Consider the following 16,553-nt stretch of genomic DNA (forward strand, 5'->3'; position numbering starts at 1 on the left):
GTACATGTGGTTATATCAAGCCCACTAAATGTAACATATGTTACATTTGACCACTTTCTAAAAGGCATTCTCTATTCAGTGTAAATGTGCCAGTGTACGCTCTCAATTTGGACACACAGGGATGAGAACCAATATTTTCCTAATCAACAGCAACTTCTTTGCAATGGAGCGTGGTCCATAATTTGGGGGTGTTTGTAGGGGAAGCCATTAGATTTTAACAAATTGTGGTCACTAAAATGTGTCGATCCGTCGAAGATTCTCCTCCCTGGACAGACATACTATAAAATGACACTTGCATTTTAAACATTTGATCTGTAGTGTTTTCTTTGTGTGTACTGTCAATATCTCTACATTCAAGCAATGTATGTGTTTGTTTGTTCATATAGTAGTGAACATATACTAAAAAAAAAAGAGTTCTATAAAGCCTTAAGAAAAGATAGACACTAGGGTCGCTTTATGTCAGAAAAATTATTAAATGTGAAATTAATACACACAAAAGGCCCCTTCTCTGGAAAATATAATTTATGGCACTAGTTCTCGAACTTAGCCTTGATAAATGTCTCTTAGATAAGCTAACTTCAGTAGTTTCTGAGACAATTTGTCTCCATTGCAGACACTATTCACTTTGTAAAATAACATGGATGAATATGGATGAACGCCTGTAACTGGATATGTTAAAAATCTAAAAACATGTAGCAAGGGAAGTAACTCTGGAAAAAAATAGTTTACAGGACCAATCTTCAAACAATCTTGACAAGTATTTCATAGATAAGCATGCAAAGTTTCATTCATGTAACGTCAGTAGTTTCCGAGAAACATTGTCCCCATTGCAGACACCATGCACTAAGTTACAAGCATGGAGCAAGGGCCATAATTCTGTATAAAAAGATGTATGGCACCAATTTTTGGACTCAGTCTTGACAAGTATCTTTTTTTATAAGCATGCTTTCATTCATGAAATTTCAGCAGTTTCTGAGAAAACTTGTCCCCATTTCAAGCAGTATGCATTAAGTTGAAAAGCACTGAGCAAGGGCAATAACTGAAGTAATTTAAGACTCCAATTTTCAACCTTATTTGATATCATGACCAGTAATCAGTGTGTAAAATTTCACTTCTCTAACTTTAATAGTTTTTGAGAAGATTTTTCCCCTCTGATAAGCGAATGGGCAGACGGATGGACAGATGAAAAATAACAACACTCCTAAGTGAAAGAACCACAGGATCTCCAGTACTACCAATATATAGCATTCCAGTGCATTATCATTAATACCTTTGTCCCATTAGCCACCAGACTTTTTATAGATCTAAAAGTAGACATCTCATCAAATTACACACTTCTGTCCTCAATGACACAAGTGGCGTTATCACCAGGAAACTCAAGCTCTGCATCCCTTCTCCAATACAAGCGGATATCCTGTACCATTAACACTGCCCTTCCTGTCTGAAGACAGATAAAAGTTTAATCATAACAGTCTTCTGATTGGATGATATATACAAAGGACTCACTCAGAACAGGCTGCAATTTCAAATGTAGATCTATGACGAACTTGTGATCAAAAGAGGCATCATGTTTAGTTGATTCCATAATGCTGAGCAAGAGGAATTCTTTATTTTCTTCAGTTCAGTAGATGTTACATATTTTCACATACCGTTATGACATGTAATCTCATACTTATAGGTGTATGTTATACCTACACAACAGCTAGCACATTATAGTTGGCCGTCAGGTGTACATATCAATATGCTTATCAGGGGTCTCCATTAACAAACTAGGAAGATAAATCCTTCCAAACAGTAGTGGGAACTGTTCCTGCTCAACACAGGGAGAAGTATTCATCAGGCAGATCATTTGTTGTTTCTATTTTCTGTCAACCTGTCTGGTTGTACTGTTGGAGAGAGGAAGTCTGTTAGTGTCAAGAGTGATGGAGCTGGTGACTATACTTCAGAAATGAAGGAATGGTGGCAATGGGTCCAGGATATAAATATCATAATAGAAAGGAGACATAATGCACCATATAATGGAGAATGATAATATGTGACTAACCTTCCGTTTGGGTCAATTTTCAAAATCTTCCCTGGGTAGAAGTAGTCATCCTTCCACTTTGCCATCACAGTGGAGCCTGGAGTACAACACCAGATTGTCAAGGTCTTTCTTTACATCCAGCAAATATTTTCTTTCAGGGTTCAAAGTTACTTGCATCAGAAACACCAATGACATAAATCACTTTGAAAAAAAAGATCTCGGTGCCACAATTAGAAATCACATTTATGATGTTGATTATATGAAGGTATTTGTAAATGTACTTGCGCAAGTAGGAACAATTTACACATGACAATTGATGAACATATGAAAAGATAAGAAAAAAAGAAATTTAAATAATGTATTTCTTTTTTGAAATTTTAATATATTCTACATGTTGGCACACTTAAATCCCAAAGGTCACATGAAACATCTTTATACATGACCTGTGGCACACTTGGCAAAACCTACATCTCTCTCCTTGTAATTCATGTGTTAAATATGTGTAAAAGATATGACACTGTCCCCACGTCTGTGCAATACTACACATTCTCGAGTCTACAGATACACCACTCCCTGCAGAGTGTACACATACCAATCTGTGCAATTCCACACACACCTGAGTCTACAGTTACACCACTCCCTGCAGAGTGCACACATACCAATCTGTGCAATTCCACACACACCTGAGTCTACAGTTACACCACTCCCTGCAGAGTGCACACATACCAATCTGTGCAATACACCACTCCCTGCAGAGTGTACACATACCAATCTGTGCAATACACCACTCCCTGCAGAGTGTACACATACCAATCTGTGCAATACCACACACACGTGAGTCTACAGATACAGCACTCCCTGCAGAGTGTACACATACCAATCTGTGCAATTCCACACACACGTGAGTCTACAGATACATCACACCCTGCAGAGTGTACACATACCAATCTGTGCAATACACCACTCCCTGCAGAGTGTACACATACCAATCTGTGCAATACACCACTCCCTGCAGAGAGTACACATACCAATCTGTGCAATTCCACACACACGTGAGTCTACAGATACACCACTCCCTGCAGAGTGCACACACACGTGAGTCTACAGATACACCACTCCCTGCAGAGTGCACACACACGTGAGTCTACAGATACACCACTCCCTGCAGAGTGCACACACACGTGAGTCTACAGATACACCACTCCCTGCAGAGTGCACACACACGTGAGTCTACAGATACACCACTCCCTGCAGAGTGCACACACACCAATACTACACACACGTGAGTCTACAGATACACCACTCCCTGCAGAGTGCACACACACCAATACCACACACACGTGAGTCTACAGATACACCACTCCCTGCAGAGTGTACACACACCAATACTACACAAACGTGAGTCTACAGATACACCACTCCCTGCAGAGTGCACACACACCAATACCACACACACGTGAGTCTACAGACACACCACTCCCTGCAGAGTGTACACATACCAATCTCTGCGCTACTTGCATGTTCAACTGGTGCTGCTTGTTCCTGTTCAGCATCTGTGGTTGTCTGGAAGGGAATCTGCGGACTGGAACAGAAAGTCACATCAAATAGCTAGTCCAAATGATAGAATGGATACCAAACCCATTCAAAAACAAGACAACAAAGTCATCCATATCCTTGCCCATTGTACAATCTAAAAGACAATATGTGCAATAAAATGTGACACTGTAAATTATCCATCTGCTTGTTTGTCCATATGCTTGTGGAAGAGATTGAATACAAGAGCTACTCCACAAAACTTGGTACAAATATGTGCTTTAGTGAGACTGCAATGATAAACAAAGGTCATACTCATCTTACAGTATGTAAAGGCTATGAATATTTTGTATCCTTGAGCACTCCACAATTCACTCATTTAGATATGTGTGGAACAATATTTAAAAGAACCCCATCATTTCAGCTATCAGAATAAAATGACCAGTTCTGTTGCATGAGACACAGATACTGAATGTGGACAGAAAACCTGTTCACACTTTACACATTGCACACGTAAAACATCTCGTCCACGGTGACACATCCTGGTTACATGTATGTGCCAATAAACGTCACAACCAACATAGGAAAATGCCTCCAAAAGGGTACATAAAAGAAATATGATTGAAGCTGGCGAATCACAAAATGCAGTTGTCAGACACTTTGGTGAATCCAAAAGTGTGACATCCCGACTGATGAACGATATTGGCAAACAGGTGGGGTTAAGATGAGGGTGGGAAGAGGAATCCCTAGAAAGACCACTCCCAGGATTGTTATCTACCCATCATTGCGTTGAGGGGAAAACATTCATTTCTACCCCAGAACTGAGATACAACTTCAGGACAGCTTCAGAAATCTGACTTTTGATGTCAGCGACATGAAACAGTTTGAAAACTGGTTCTGAAATCAAGACGTCCTGTCAGAGGATTGTGGCACAGTGGCACCTCAGATAACATTGGGCACAGCTGTTTGTACCACAGCTGTGCCCAATGTTAGCTTCGAACAGCTTCTCCCTTATTTGACTCCATCAGTGTTTCTTCACTGACCTTATATGACCTTCTCCAGAACTGCTGTTTTCCGAACTTTTACTCTTCTCTCCTGAAAAACAAAGTAGTGAGTGAGAGAATGTTGTTTTACATCACAGTCAGCAATATTTAGGCTGTATGATGGGGGAAAGATACAGAAAATATTCAAATCAAATTCTAAGATGTTTGGGTAAAAGTTTAAAGACCTGTGACTGCACTTTATCCTACATGCCTGATTTATCATATCCATGGTAACATCATTCTTTCATCACTGTCAAGCAAGATCCCCATAAGCTTCCACATCAATTTTTGGTGAAACAGTTTCCTTAAGGCTTAAAAAATTAAGGCTCTCTGGCAATATTTTTAGAAAATATAGTGCGGGCGGGCAGCATATATTTTGTTTTTGTTGCTTTGGTTGTTTAAACTTTTATGTAACCAAATAAACAGTTGTGTACTATCAAACTGGGAAGGGTCCTCCCTACATAAATGTATTGCTTGATAAGTAATATACTGGAATACAATATTTGACTACCGTTGGACTACCAGTAAGTGCATATTACACGCATACAATGAGCTTTGATTCTATTTTACACAGCGAAAATGTTATCGTGAGCACACAACATCGAAATACGTATGTCAACAAATCTGTACTAAAGTACACAAGTTACTCCTATTATTACACTATCTGGCTATAAAAGTGTTCATTGTGTATCTGGACTTATGTTGTAATCCATGATATTACTTTTCACCAATATTTCATTAAATTTTGTTTCTATCAATTTCGGCGAAATCGTGTATGATCTGATGGAAATTCACCTTAACTTACTGTTAACTAACCTTATTCTCTGATTATAAAACATTGTCCGCCATACAGTACTCAAATACCATTGAATTTGCAAATCATCATATCCAGTGATGTCTTATAAAAAAAAATTCATGTTTTCATTGATCAAAATTGCAAATGGCAAAACAAGCACATAACTATTGCCATTATGACCATAACATATAACACGAGAGTGGCAGTACATCAGTGCGTGTGTGAAGGGAAGTAACTGCACGCTATAAAGGGTTGTGTTGTTTTTAAGTATTGTACCATTTCACTGCCAGGGTCATGTGTGTTCAAGACGTAGAATATTTGAGGATTATTTTTTTTTTTTAAATGGAAATACAAACGAAAAGTTCGGCGGACCTTGTGATGTTGCAGCAGTGCCTGAGAACCAAGAATTTCATTTTTTGTACCCTATACTTGAATATTTTTAGAATATCATAACCTGGGAGCAAATATGTGAACCATCTCTCATGCCGCAGACCTATCCCAAACATATTCAAACCGGTGTGTCCGTGCCACAGCAGTCACAACATCGTCCAAGGCAGCGTTGTTGCCTTAGGAATTATGTCTGTCTCTGGACATAGGAATGAGCAATCCTTGAACTGTTTCATAACCACATGTACACCTGTTGCTCAGAGTATAGCATTTAACAATATACTGCAGTCAAACAAAACAGCCACTCCTCTGCCATGTCCGTCTCATGGCACCGCCATACATGCCCCATGCTGTCGATTCACATTGATTATGGGGAACACCAGAAATGGGCTTCACACAATGTAACCATGTGCGGAACTGAAACAGGATCATCGGCGTGATGAGCGACTGCTTTAACCACTAGACTACTCCACAACCCCAATATATCAAGAAATGTGTCATATCACATCAAGCTATGTATCGTATCACAGCTAAGTCTTTCATAGTGTGATGCATCAAGACATATATCGTGGCACGATAAAGTGTATGGTATTGTGATCTATCGATATATGTATTGCATCGCAGCTAAGTGTATCGTATTGTGATCTATCAAGATATGCATCGTATTGCAATTGAGTGTGTCATTACAACCCCAGTGAGAATCACTACATACCCCTAGCGGATCTTGTAATTCTCTGGTTCTGTGATGGTGGAATATCAGAGTCTGTTGTCTGCAGCAAATGTAGTGGTGACTCTGCCTGCTTCCGCTGCCCAACAGACCCATGTATAGAAAACCCACCACTCTCCTGTGTCCGGGGTCGCTGAGCTGATGTGATTTCTGTTGATGAATCTTGGCTGGAATCAGCAGGTCGTTTCTTCAGTGGTGGACTTGGGTGGCTACTGACCTCAGTCCTTAGTGCTCCATGATGGCCTGCTTCGGCAGGATCTTCTCGGATTTCGGGACTCGTGAACAGAGAGTCTGACGTGCGCCGACTACCAGCGCTGCTGACAACTGCACCTATATGACTGTCCGTCTTCTCAATAACAGATGCATCTGGAGTCTTCACTGCTCGTCCTTCATCCACGATGTCTGACACAGGGGTTCTGTTTGACTCTCTGGCAACGTTCAGTTTAGGAGCGTCTTCGGTCCTGGAGATGGAAGGAGAACTGATGCTGGAGAAGTTGCTGTGAGGTAGTGACAGTCTGGTGGAGCTGGATGTCAGCAGCCTCTGGAAGGAGTCCTCTCTCCTCGACAGAGGTGCCAGATCTAAACTTGTCATCCCCTTCTCCAGACTGCTGCCTTTAGAGCCTGTGCTGTTGGATCTAGAAAACCCAGAGCTGACATCTGCCAGGTCCCCGGGAGTGAGGGAACTTGCAGTCCGAGACGGGGAAACTAAGGGTAACACATTCGTCTCCTCACTGTGGAACGTTGTAGTAAACGAGGGTTCACCACACTCCTCCTGAAATAACAAAGACAAAGAGATGACTATACGTGAACTGTATCATGCTGAAGAATATCCATCAAGAATACATTTGTCGTGTTCTAGGTTCTCGTCTCCAGCAACCTTTGCTGGTCAGAAGAGGCAACCAAAAAGATCAGGTGGACGGGCTTGGTGTCAATAACGGTGTGATCCATTGCTCATAATATCAATCACTGAATTGTCTACAGGGTAAATGGAGGTCATGTGCAGTGAAGGTAAACACACACAGCAACATTCAGTAGTACATGTGTAGCATTATCTTTGTAAATAGTATGTGGTTGCATTTTAAAGCATCAAAATTAAACTAAGATGAATTAGATTAATAATCTTAACCTAAAATATTTAACATTTATTTCCTTTAATCCTTAACTTTAATCCTAATTAATGTTAACTTCAACATTTTCACAGATCTACTTATTCATAGGAAAGTAAGCTTGGGTAGTTCAGCAACTTCTTTTGAGGTTCATGGCTATTGTCACCATGTCAGTCACAGCTTGGCCTGTGATTAGGTTGTTATTGTTCTCGGGTTCTGCATGATCTCTTCAATCATGGAAATAGCCAGGTCCCAACTTCTGTTGTCCAGTCGGCATATTTTGTCAATTCAACTACTGAGAACAACTTATCTTCCCAGTGTCACATTGGGTAAGTTCAAGTCATTATTACTTTAGTTATCTAGAGACTTGGGTGGGTTACTATGTGTTTTAACCATTGTTGTACATAGAACTGTAACTAGCATCATATTCTTAATTCAACTTACTTGTGTATTGGACTTAGGTATAAGCAAAGTGTATGTTCTGTAATATGTTTATAGTGAATGAGTGTCGATTTACGCCTCTTTTAGCAATATTCCAGCAATATCATGGCGGCAGACACAAGAAATAGGCTATACACATTGTACCCATGTGGGGAATCTAGCCTTGGTTTTCGGTGTGATGAGCGATCGCTTGAACCACTAGGCGAACCCCACTGTCCCCAATCTTATCAAGATGAGTAGTATAGGTAATAGGGGTTCTGGACCACTTCCACTGGAGCTGGATTCATATACCTATACTGCTACTACAGGGGGAATTTTTTATGCCAAAATGACTATGCGATTCAACGATAGTCATGAGATTAAACTAAATTGACCACCACCTGGAGTCTATGATATAAATTTTTATAGGTAATGATGGTTCTGGCTCACTTCCACTGGAGCGGGATTCATATACCTATACTGCTACTACAGGGGGGATTTTTTATGCCTAAATGACTATGCGATTCAACGATAGTCATGATTTGTATTAAACGAAATATCAATATTAATTAATAATGAATAAAATTTACTATAGCCCACGAGGATATTGGAAAGGTGTAGGAGCAATAAAAAAATTAGCCACCGCTGCTAAGGTATCTAAAGATGTGGCCAAGGATTGGTTAAAGAAACAAGCGATGTGGCAAATATATTTACCGGCACCGCGTTATATACCGAGGAAGAAGTTTGATATTTCTACGACGAATGAAGTTCATCAGGCTGACCTGTTGTTTCTTCCTCATGATAAGGTAAAACGCAAAACGTATAAATACGCTTTAACAGTAGTGGATGTGGCTAGTCGATACAAAGAGGCTGAGCCATTAACCTCGAAAGAATCAACAGAAGTAGCTAATGCACTGAGTCGCATATATAAACGCGGACCGCTAAAATGGCCTAAGCTATTTCAAGTAGATCCCGGTCGCGAGTTTATGGGATCGGTAACTAAACTCTTAACAAAGCACAACGTCAAAATCGTCCGTGGTGAAAGAGAGGCCCACCGCAGTCAAGCTATCGTCGAAAGATTTAACCGGACTCTAGCGGAACGTTTGTTTGGCTATCAGTATGGGATCGAAATGAAATCCGAGCGATTGAGATCAACCGAATGGGTGACACGATTATCAGCCGTTGTATCAGCGCTGAATAATGAAGTAACGAGATTAATAGGGAAGAAACCATCCGATGCGATTAAAATGAAATCCGTGACTTCCGAATCTTCAGCACCGAGGAGAGGCAAAGAACGAAAACTTTCGGATAGAGTAAGGGTAAGATATTTATACCAGGCAGGTGAACTCGAAGGAGGCCTACGTCGCGCAACCGATCCCATATGGTCCCTTAAGACGTATAACATTAGTCGATTGGTTACGAAAGAAGGAGAGCCTATTCTTTATTATCTTCAAGATGGGCCGGGCAGGGCATTTGTACGAGAAGAGTTGTTCATAGTTCCCGATGGTACGGTATTACCACCATAACCATAAGCATAGGTAGTTACACCATCATTATCAATCCATCTCTTTGTATCTAAGGGGGATAATGATGTCTTGTTCATTCTTAATCCATATATCCTATGATCGTAACTTCTTAAAGAGTTCATCTCGTGTTTGAACGTTCTACCATTGAATAATGATTCTTTATACTGTTCGTGTTTGATATGCTTTTTTACCACATACTTCTTAACACCCTTAGCTTTTCTTATCTCTCCATTATCGGACTTTTTTATAGAATACATCTTAGGTCTTAATCCTACATACTCCGCTATAGGAGTCCCAGCACATTCATCCTTCATCTTACCTAACACCTTTTTATTTACTACGCTGTGCAGTGGATTATCTTTTGGGTAATCGCTCGTGTCGTACATATCTATTTTTTCTGTCATATCTTTATACACATCCTCGGTTTGTATTTCCATCAACAAAGAATCTGTGTCGGTATATAACACCTCGCATCTATCACCGTATTGCTTCTTAAGTTCGTTGTAATAAAAGTCATACATTAAGTGTTTTGACAAGTCGAGAATACTCATACCGACGTCCACCGGTCTGTTGAATTTTATATTACTCTTCTGCATATGCAACGCGGCTAAGTCGTTATCGAATATCTTGCTTCTGTTAAAAGCCGGACTGGCTATGAGTTTCCTGAATCTTTCTTCCTCATTAGATCTGACTAATTTAACATCAACACGCTTCCTTAGATTCTCCATAGTTTTACCGAATACCGAGTTATTCATGAGCTTATATAGATTCTTTTCGAAATCGCTGGTGGCTATCTTTCTTAAATCTGTGTTCAACCTTATATAGGGCTCCATCCAAGGGCTTTGATCAAACTTAAGAACTCTGTGTATTTTCTTAAGTTTCATACCTAACGATAGATACAACTGGAGATTTCTGTAGTGAACTATATATTTTGTCTTATCCATCAAATTTGGTACGAGTTTTTCTACGTTAGCTAACCTATTATTACCCATCAATGAACGTTGATATTCCGACATCCAGTCTTTATTAACCATTAATCTTTCGGGAGCTAGCGGATAACTGTTATGGTCTTTATGTAAGGAACTCGGATATTCCAAGTCAACTTCTAGTATGTACCCTTTATTCTCATCATTATTATTGATATCATTCACATTGACCCACTCAAAACCACCCGTGGGTAAAGGTTGACTCATAGCCCATCCGTACAAATTGTTAGCGTCGAGATATAATATGTGCGTGTCGGGTTTACTCGGATCATATCCTTCCACTAATTTATTATTAGCCTTGGAATACCTTTTGGCCGCCATCGATATACCCCCTCTTAATCCTTTCTCAATAAACAAGTGCATATCGTAATCTGTGAGTAGTTTTAGTTCTACGCCGGTCTTCTTCAACAATGCATCCCACGATAGTCCGGGACTGGAATAGTACCATGCCGGGTCCAAGCTGTATTGTTTTAAACACGTCTTTCTAAATATCTCGAATATATCGGCGAGTAACAGTACATCGGTTTTTAAGTACAGATCGTGATAATCACCTAAATTCTTACAACCTAATTTATCCCAGACCTTAAGAGCGTGTTCATAATCGGCATCTGTTATTCTAGATTCCGTTAAGTTACTATAGAATGATTCGAGGGGTGGTAATTCAGTTTCTTCGAATCTAGACCAATCATCCATATATTCGTAAGGATATACACCTTTTCTCAGCAGCAAATGACGAGTTATCTTATCTGTATATTGATTTGTTATAGCGAAGTCATCGGGATTGTTCGCTTTAGCTAAATTGTCCAGGGAAGATAACAGAAACTGTACGGAGTCTATGAATCTAAGCCCATTACTTTGCTTTATTCTAGATTTCCCATCCTTGTCCCTATAATGTATAGGTTTAGTCAACGAGAACGATATGTATTTTTCCATATTGTTAGGAATGCACGTTAAACCGCCGTCGGTCTTTGAGATAGCTTGCATAATGAGATGTGAATCGTATCCTCTAAGGTTATGAAACACAACGGGGATGGGTATTGTTTGAGCATTCATTTTTAGTTTCAAGTTACACTCGTTATGAGCGGCTCCCCGATAATTACCCGTGACGTGACAATGATCTCTTACGGAATCCCCATCCAGAGGTTTATTACAAACGTGACAACTCGTTGACTTCTTGTGGGCCCTCCAATCATCTATCGACATACGCATGGGTTTCTTACACGATAATTCTTCCCTGATTATTCTCTCTTCATTTTGTAGATATTCTAGGAACTTTCCAGCTGCATCGGGACCTCTGTAAATCACGGGAGTGTTTGTTTTCCCATCATACCTTACAACTATATATCCAAACCCACAAGGAATATGTTCTTGAGTTTTGTACGTAAAACTACTCTCTTGATTATTATGGTTGGTATTTTCTATGGGCTTGATAAGCGCTTCGAAGTCGGCATAAATTACGTACGGTACTGGCATTTGATTACAATAATGTTCAAATTTTAATATAATTTTTCCCTCTTTAGGCATATCGATCCTGATAGCTGTCTGTCCAACACCTCTACAGTCTTCTTTATGCGATTCTAATAGATCTTGTCTGCTGTACCCATGCAGGCATCTTTCGCAGAAATATTTCTTTCCCTTATATTTAGTTTGATCGTATAGCACCCTGTTTAAACTCTTTATCCACGTATAATGATATTTACCATCTTTTTCGATCAGAAATGAATTGATTCTGGGAATATGTTCCGGAGCGGAGCTTATTCTGTGTACAACAATTCCTTTAGAATGTCCGAAAACATTTATAGCTAAATTATTTTGCTTTTCCACCTTATCAATTTGTGATATTGGTGTAGGTTCGTCTATACCATCGAAGTTGAGTCCATCGTTTTGGGGATAGCTAGAAGGTCTATCCGGATGCTTGTCTACGGGGAACAATGCAGATCTTATCATCATTCTTAAACAATCATCGGATTTATTTTTTACGTTAATTATGGCTTTTTTCTTCTTATAATACGGGGGTAAATCTATATAAGATCCACCTTTGAAAGGCATATAATTCGCTATATCTAAATATAAACTATCGATTCTATCCACACCCCAACCCGAACCTCTATTAGTCCAGCGTTCTAAAGTTTCCTGTATCCTCTGAATTGATGTATCTAATGATGCGTTTATAGTATCGGATTCGGTTATAACTTCTTGATTGCTACGGAAATATGGTTCGGTATATTCGACGCTATCGTCTGCGTTACTTTTACTCAATGTCATTTTAATCGTCAGCTGGTATTTTATACTTTGTAAATCATCTAATTCCTCGTTAATTTTAATCGATATGATGGGCTTAATATCGTTAACATCCATGTTGGAATTAATATCCATCTTCCAACCTCTTAGATATTTACCAACGCCGGCGGATGTGGGTACAAATATTAATTCTTGTTGTTGTTGATTATCATCATCCTCGTCTTGTTGATTATTATCTAGTAAAGCGATCAATTCAGCTCTTCTCATTCGAGAATAACCTCTCAGCCCACTGTTTCTCGCTCGAACTCTGAGTTCTCTAACAGTCTGGGGTGGTTCCAAACCGAGTAAGGTAATCAATTCAGCTTTTCTCATTCGAGAATGTCCACGTAGACCACGTTGCTTTGCCATAGCTTTTAACTCTCTGACAAAAACCATTGTGGTTGAATGGTATATGCAAAATGATTCATTTGTCTAATTGGTTGTTTTCATATATCTAAATACGTATCCTCCCCAACCTATTCCTCTCATTGATGTAATCTCTCTTCCTAGCATAAATAATCTGATTCCTGACCCTATCAGCACCGTGTTTCTTACATAAACAATAATGACCTTTGACCCCTATCCCGCATTCAGAACACTTATAGTTTATGTGTCCACGCTTGATGTAATAATTGTGTATACCGCAGTAAACATCAACACAGCGGCGGTTACATAGAGTCGTCTTCCCCATGAGTGTAAACTTGCAGTTATTCATGGTATATACATCTATCATATCATTTGTCTAAATGCAAATCACATCTAAACTATTGTATAGCTGAAAATCAATACAGCGGATAACCCCATAATAACAAATGCGACCTCTCGGTCTTTCTGAGCCTCTGACGGTGTATAAAACTGACTCATTGTTGGTCTAGGTATTGGGTCGAGTTTTTTCCCATAAACGAGGTAGTATTCGTGCATGGCAGATTCGACATCCTTAAACGTTTGAATTGAATGTCCTTCCTTAATCAGTTTTTCATGAATAAAGTCTAATCTCTTCATTCTCTGCTGCGTATATTGTAACTGAGCTGCTTGGTATTGTTCTAATGCTTTATTATGTCGTTTACGCTCCTCTTCAACTTCTTTAGCGTTTGATTCCCTCATACTGGAAAATAAATAATTACTCCCCGAAAAAGCTAGAGCATTAACAACAGCTCCACCGACCATCATCGCAATTGATGCCATATGTTCAATAATATAAAATATTCAAATGTTTAATTACTTCATTATGTCTTCCGGGATAAGTCCTTGTTTGATGAGCATATCCTTCGTTGCCATTGCTAATCCAATATCCAGAATCATCATACCTATGTCATATCCATTAAAATCTAGCTTGGGAGGTGTGGCTTTAGTAAGCATTTTAGCCATACGGGCATAGCCAATGGCCAAGCCGGTGACCACCGCTGAATGATAAGTCGCGTTTACCAACATTTTACCGTCTGTAACTGGAGTAGTCATGCTTCTTATAGCATTATATGAGGACTAACCTCTAATTAAACTTGTTGTTGCGGCGGGGGTGACGTTTTCTCTTCTTCGGTCTTATAAAAGAACCATACAGCCGCTATACCAGCAACTCCTACTAGTGCCCATGTTTTAATCGGATTTGAATTATTTATTAATTTTGCTTTGCGCGCCAGCCCTCCCTTTCTTCCTGCGGCTATTTTTTTGGGGTTCTTAGTAACTCTAGCTTGTTTTTGTGTTTGTGGTGCATTCACTGGTGGTTCTTCATTCACTTGTGGTGCATCCTCACTCACATGTGGTTCCACAATCTGTTGTGGTTGCGCAATCTGTTGTGGTGTCACCTGTTGTGTCTCCATTATTATTAAGTGGGCACGTATGTTTAAATTGACAATACCTAGCCGTTATTAAAGCTGTGGTGAGCGGAGCTAAGAACATTCCGAATCTATGATAAAACTCACAGCTCACTGAGCTTATAGCGTGTTCGATGAATGGGTCTTTCTCTAGAGATTCGCATAAATACATGCGATGTTCTGCCGGGATGGGGAGAAACGTACTAGCTATGACTGTGTATAGTTGTAATATAGACGACCCTATAGTTTTAGTCATTGTAGCTCCCAGTCTAGACTCGTAACGCGCGTACAGTTTTTTAATTTCTTCGTCGGTCATGTTATCAATTTTTTCGATGGTATAATTTTCTCCCAAATATTGGGAACATTTTCCACCGGCTACCAAAGCCGCGAGTCTTTCTCTATGTTTATCTGCATGTTGATCAGGATCAGATTCTTTGAGCATTTGTTCGATGAGTTCGTCGCATTCCATAATGTAATACCTAAGGAGATATTTAAGTCTAACATAATATAATATGACATATCCAATACATCCCGTAATAATGAACTGTTGTGAAAGAATGATGATTTCGAACCACATTTTATGTAATATTAACCGCTAATGTTCAATTTGCTACATTTTGCTATAATTTTGCTACATTTTGCTACATTTTGCTACAATTTTGCTACATTTTGCTAAGCAATTGCATAAGCAGCTGGTTGATCGGTTTTTAATACGAGTTTACAGTGCTTCGTTGCAGCTAACACTTTTCTGACTTTGTCACATTCATTCTTGGTATAAATGACGTCATTTTCGCGTAAACATTCCTCGAATGAATCTCGGTCTTTGCAATGAAACAGCGCTACCCATTTGGTCTGCTCTCTGAGATCTTTCAGGACAGAGTTGTATTTTTGAGTAAGTACCCAAACGCTATGTTGAGTATGCCGAACGGAGAATGCTAAATACGAAAGCATATCTTTCTTTTTTGTTAATTCTTTACTCGCGCTGCAGTCGTCTATTACGAAAAGGGTTGATGCTGCTTTGTATTTTTCATGACATACTCGGAGACAGTCTTGTAAACGATCGCCCGGATCGACTCTGTGTATTCCGTCGTCATTCATTACCCAATCTCTGGATAAGTATGTTTTATTAACGCTTATAGTCGGGCACAGAATAATAATATGATCGAAAACGTCCCGATAATGACTTTCTAAAATATCTAGAATAAAGGCTGTTTTTCCGCAGCCCGTTTGCCCGCATATGATAGCGCAGTGCGGATCTTTAGGTAAAAGATTATCAATAGATCGCTTGCACGAATCTCCCATTTTGTATATTAAGTTGCGCATCCATAATCACGTACAAATATATGTTTAATTTACCAGCCGCTTCGAGGAGCTTCGATATCTGTATGGTGACACCCTCGCTAGCATTTTCTATTTTCCTCCCACTGCCGTGTAATTGGTCATCGTCCGTTGTTCGCATGTCGAGACATAGCGCGTACTTCGAGGTGAGGTATTCACCCATCGATACACTCCCGAGAGACAGATCTTTCACGACCGCGTTAACTTCCGGAGAGCGTTTTATAGAAGGAAGTTTTTTAATCTCATCCCACTGGTGATGCGATAGCATTCCTTGGCTATATAGTTGATTAGGAACGCCCTCGATAGTCAATTCTACTTTCGTAATCTTGGGATTGTAGAACTTCTCAGTATTTCTTTTAAACGCATCGGAGGGGTCCTCGAACAACATTAAAATACCCTTCAACGACCTCGTGGGGACGTTTAGATTGATATTCCACAAAGTATCTTTTTTGTCCCTCGTGATCTTTCGATGTCGCAGCACGCGATCGTACAAAATGGCTAAACTTCCCGAATACTGGTTACGAATTTGTCTGGCTAATTCGGGATCCGTTATCATATCGTACTCGAGCGAGATATT

General features: G+C 39.6%; 1 protein-coding gene across 1 annotated transcript in view; it reads right to left on the minus strand.

Moving 5' to 3' along the window:
* The window catches only part of LOC139478784 (TP53-binding protein 1-like), a 74,538-nt gene that overhangs the window by 20,453 nt on the left and 37,532 nt on the right, over positions 1–16,553 (minus strand). The window contains exons 24-27 of the mRNA XM_071261410.1: positions 6,495–7,281; positions 4,600–4,651; positions 3,523–3,605; positions 2,045–2,120 (exon numbers count right to left, since the gene is read on the minus strand). Coding sequence (XP_071117511.1) covers positions 2,045–2,120; positions 3,523–3,605; positions 4,600–4,651; positions 6,495–7,281 — 998 coding nt within the window. The remainder of the gene's footprint in view (positions 1–2,044; positions 2,121–3,522; positions 3,606–4,599; positions 4,652–6,494; positions 7,282–16,553) is intronic.

Source organism: Haliotis cracherodii, unplaced genomic scaffold, assembly GCF_022045235.1.
Source record: "Haliotis cracherodii isolate W230 unplaced genomic scaffold, xgHalCrac1.p SCAF_1, whole genome shotgun sequence".
Taxonomy (NCBI): Eukaryota; Metazoa; Mollusca; class Gastropoda; order Lepetellida; family Haliotidae; genus Haliotis; species Haliotis cracherodii.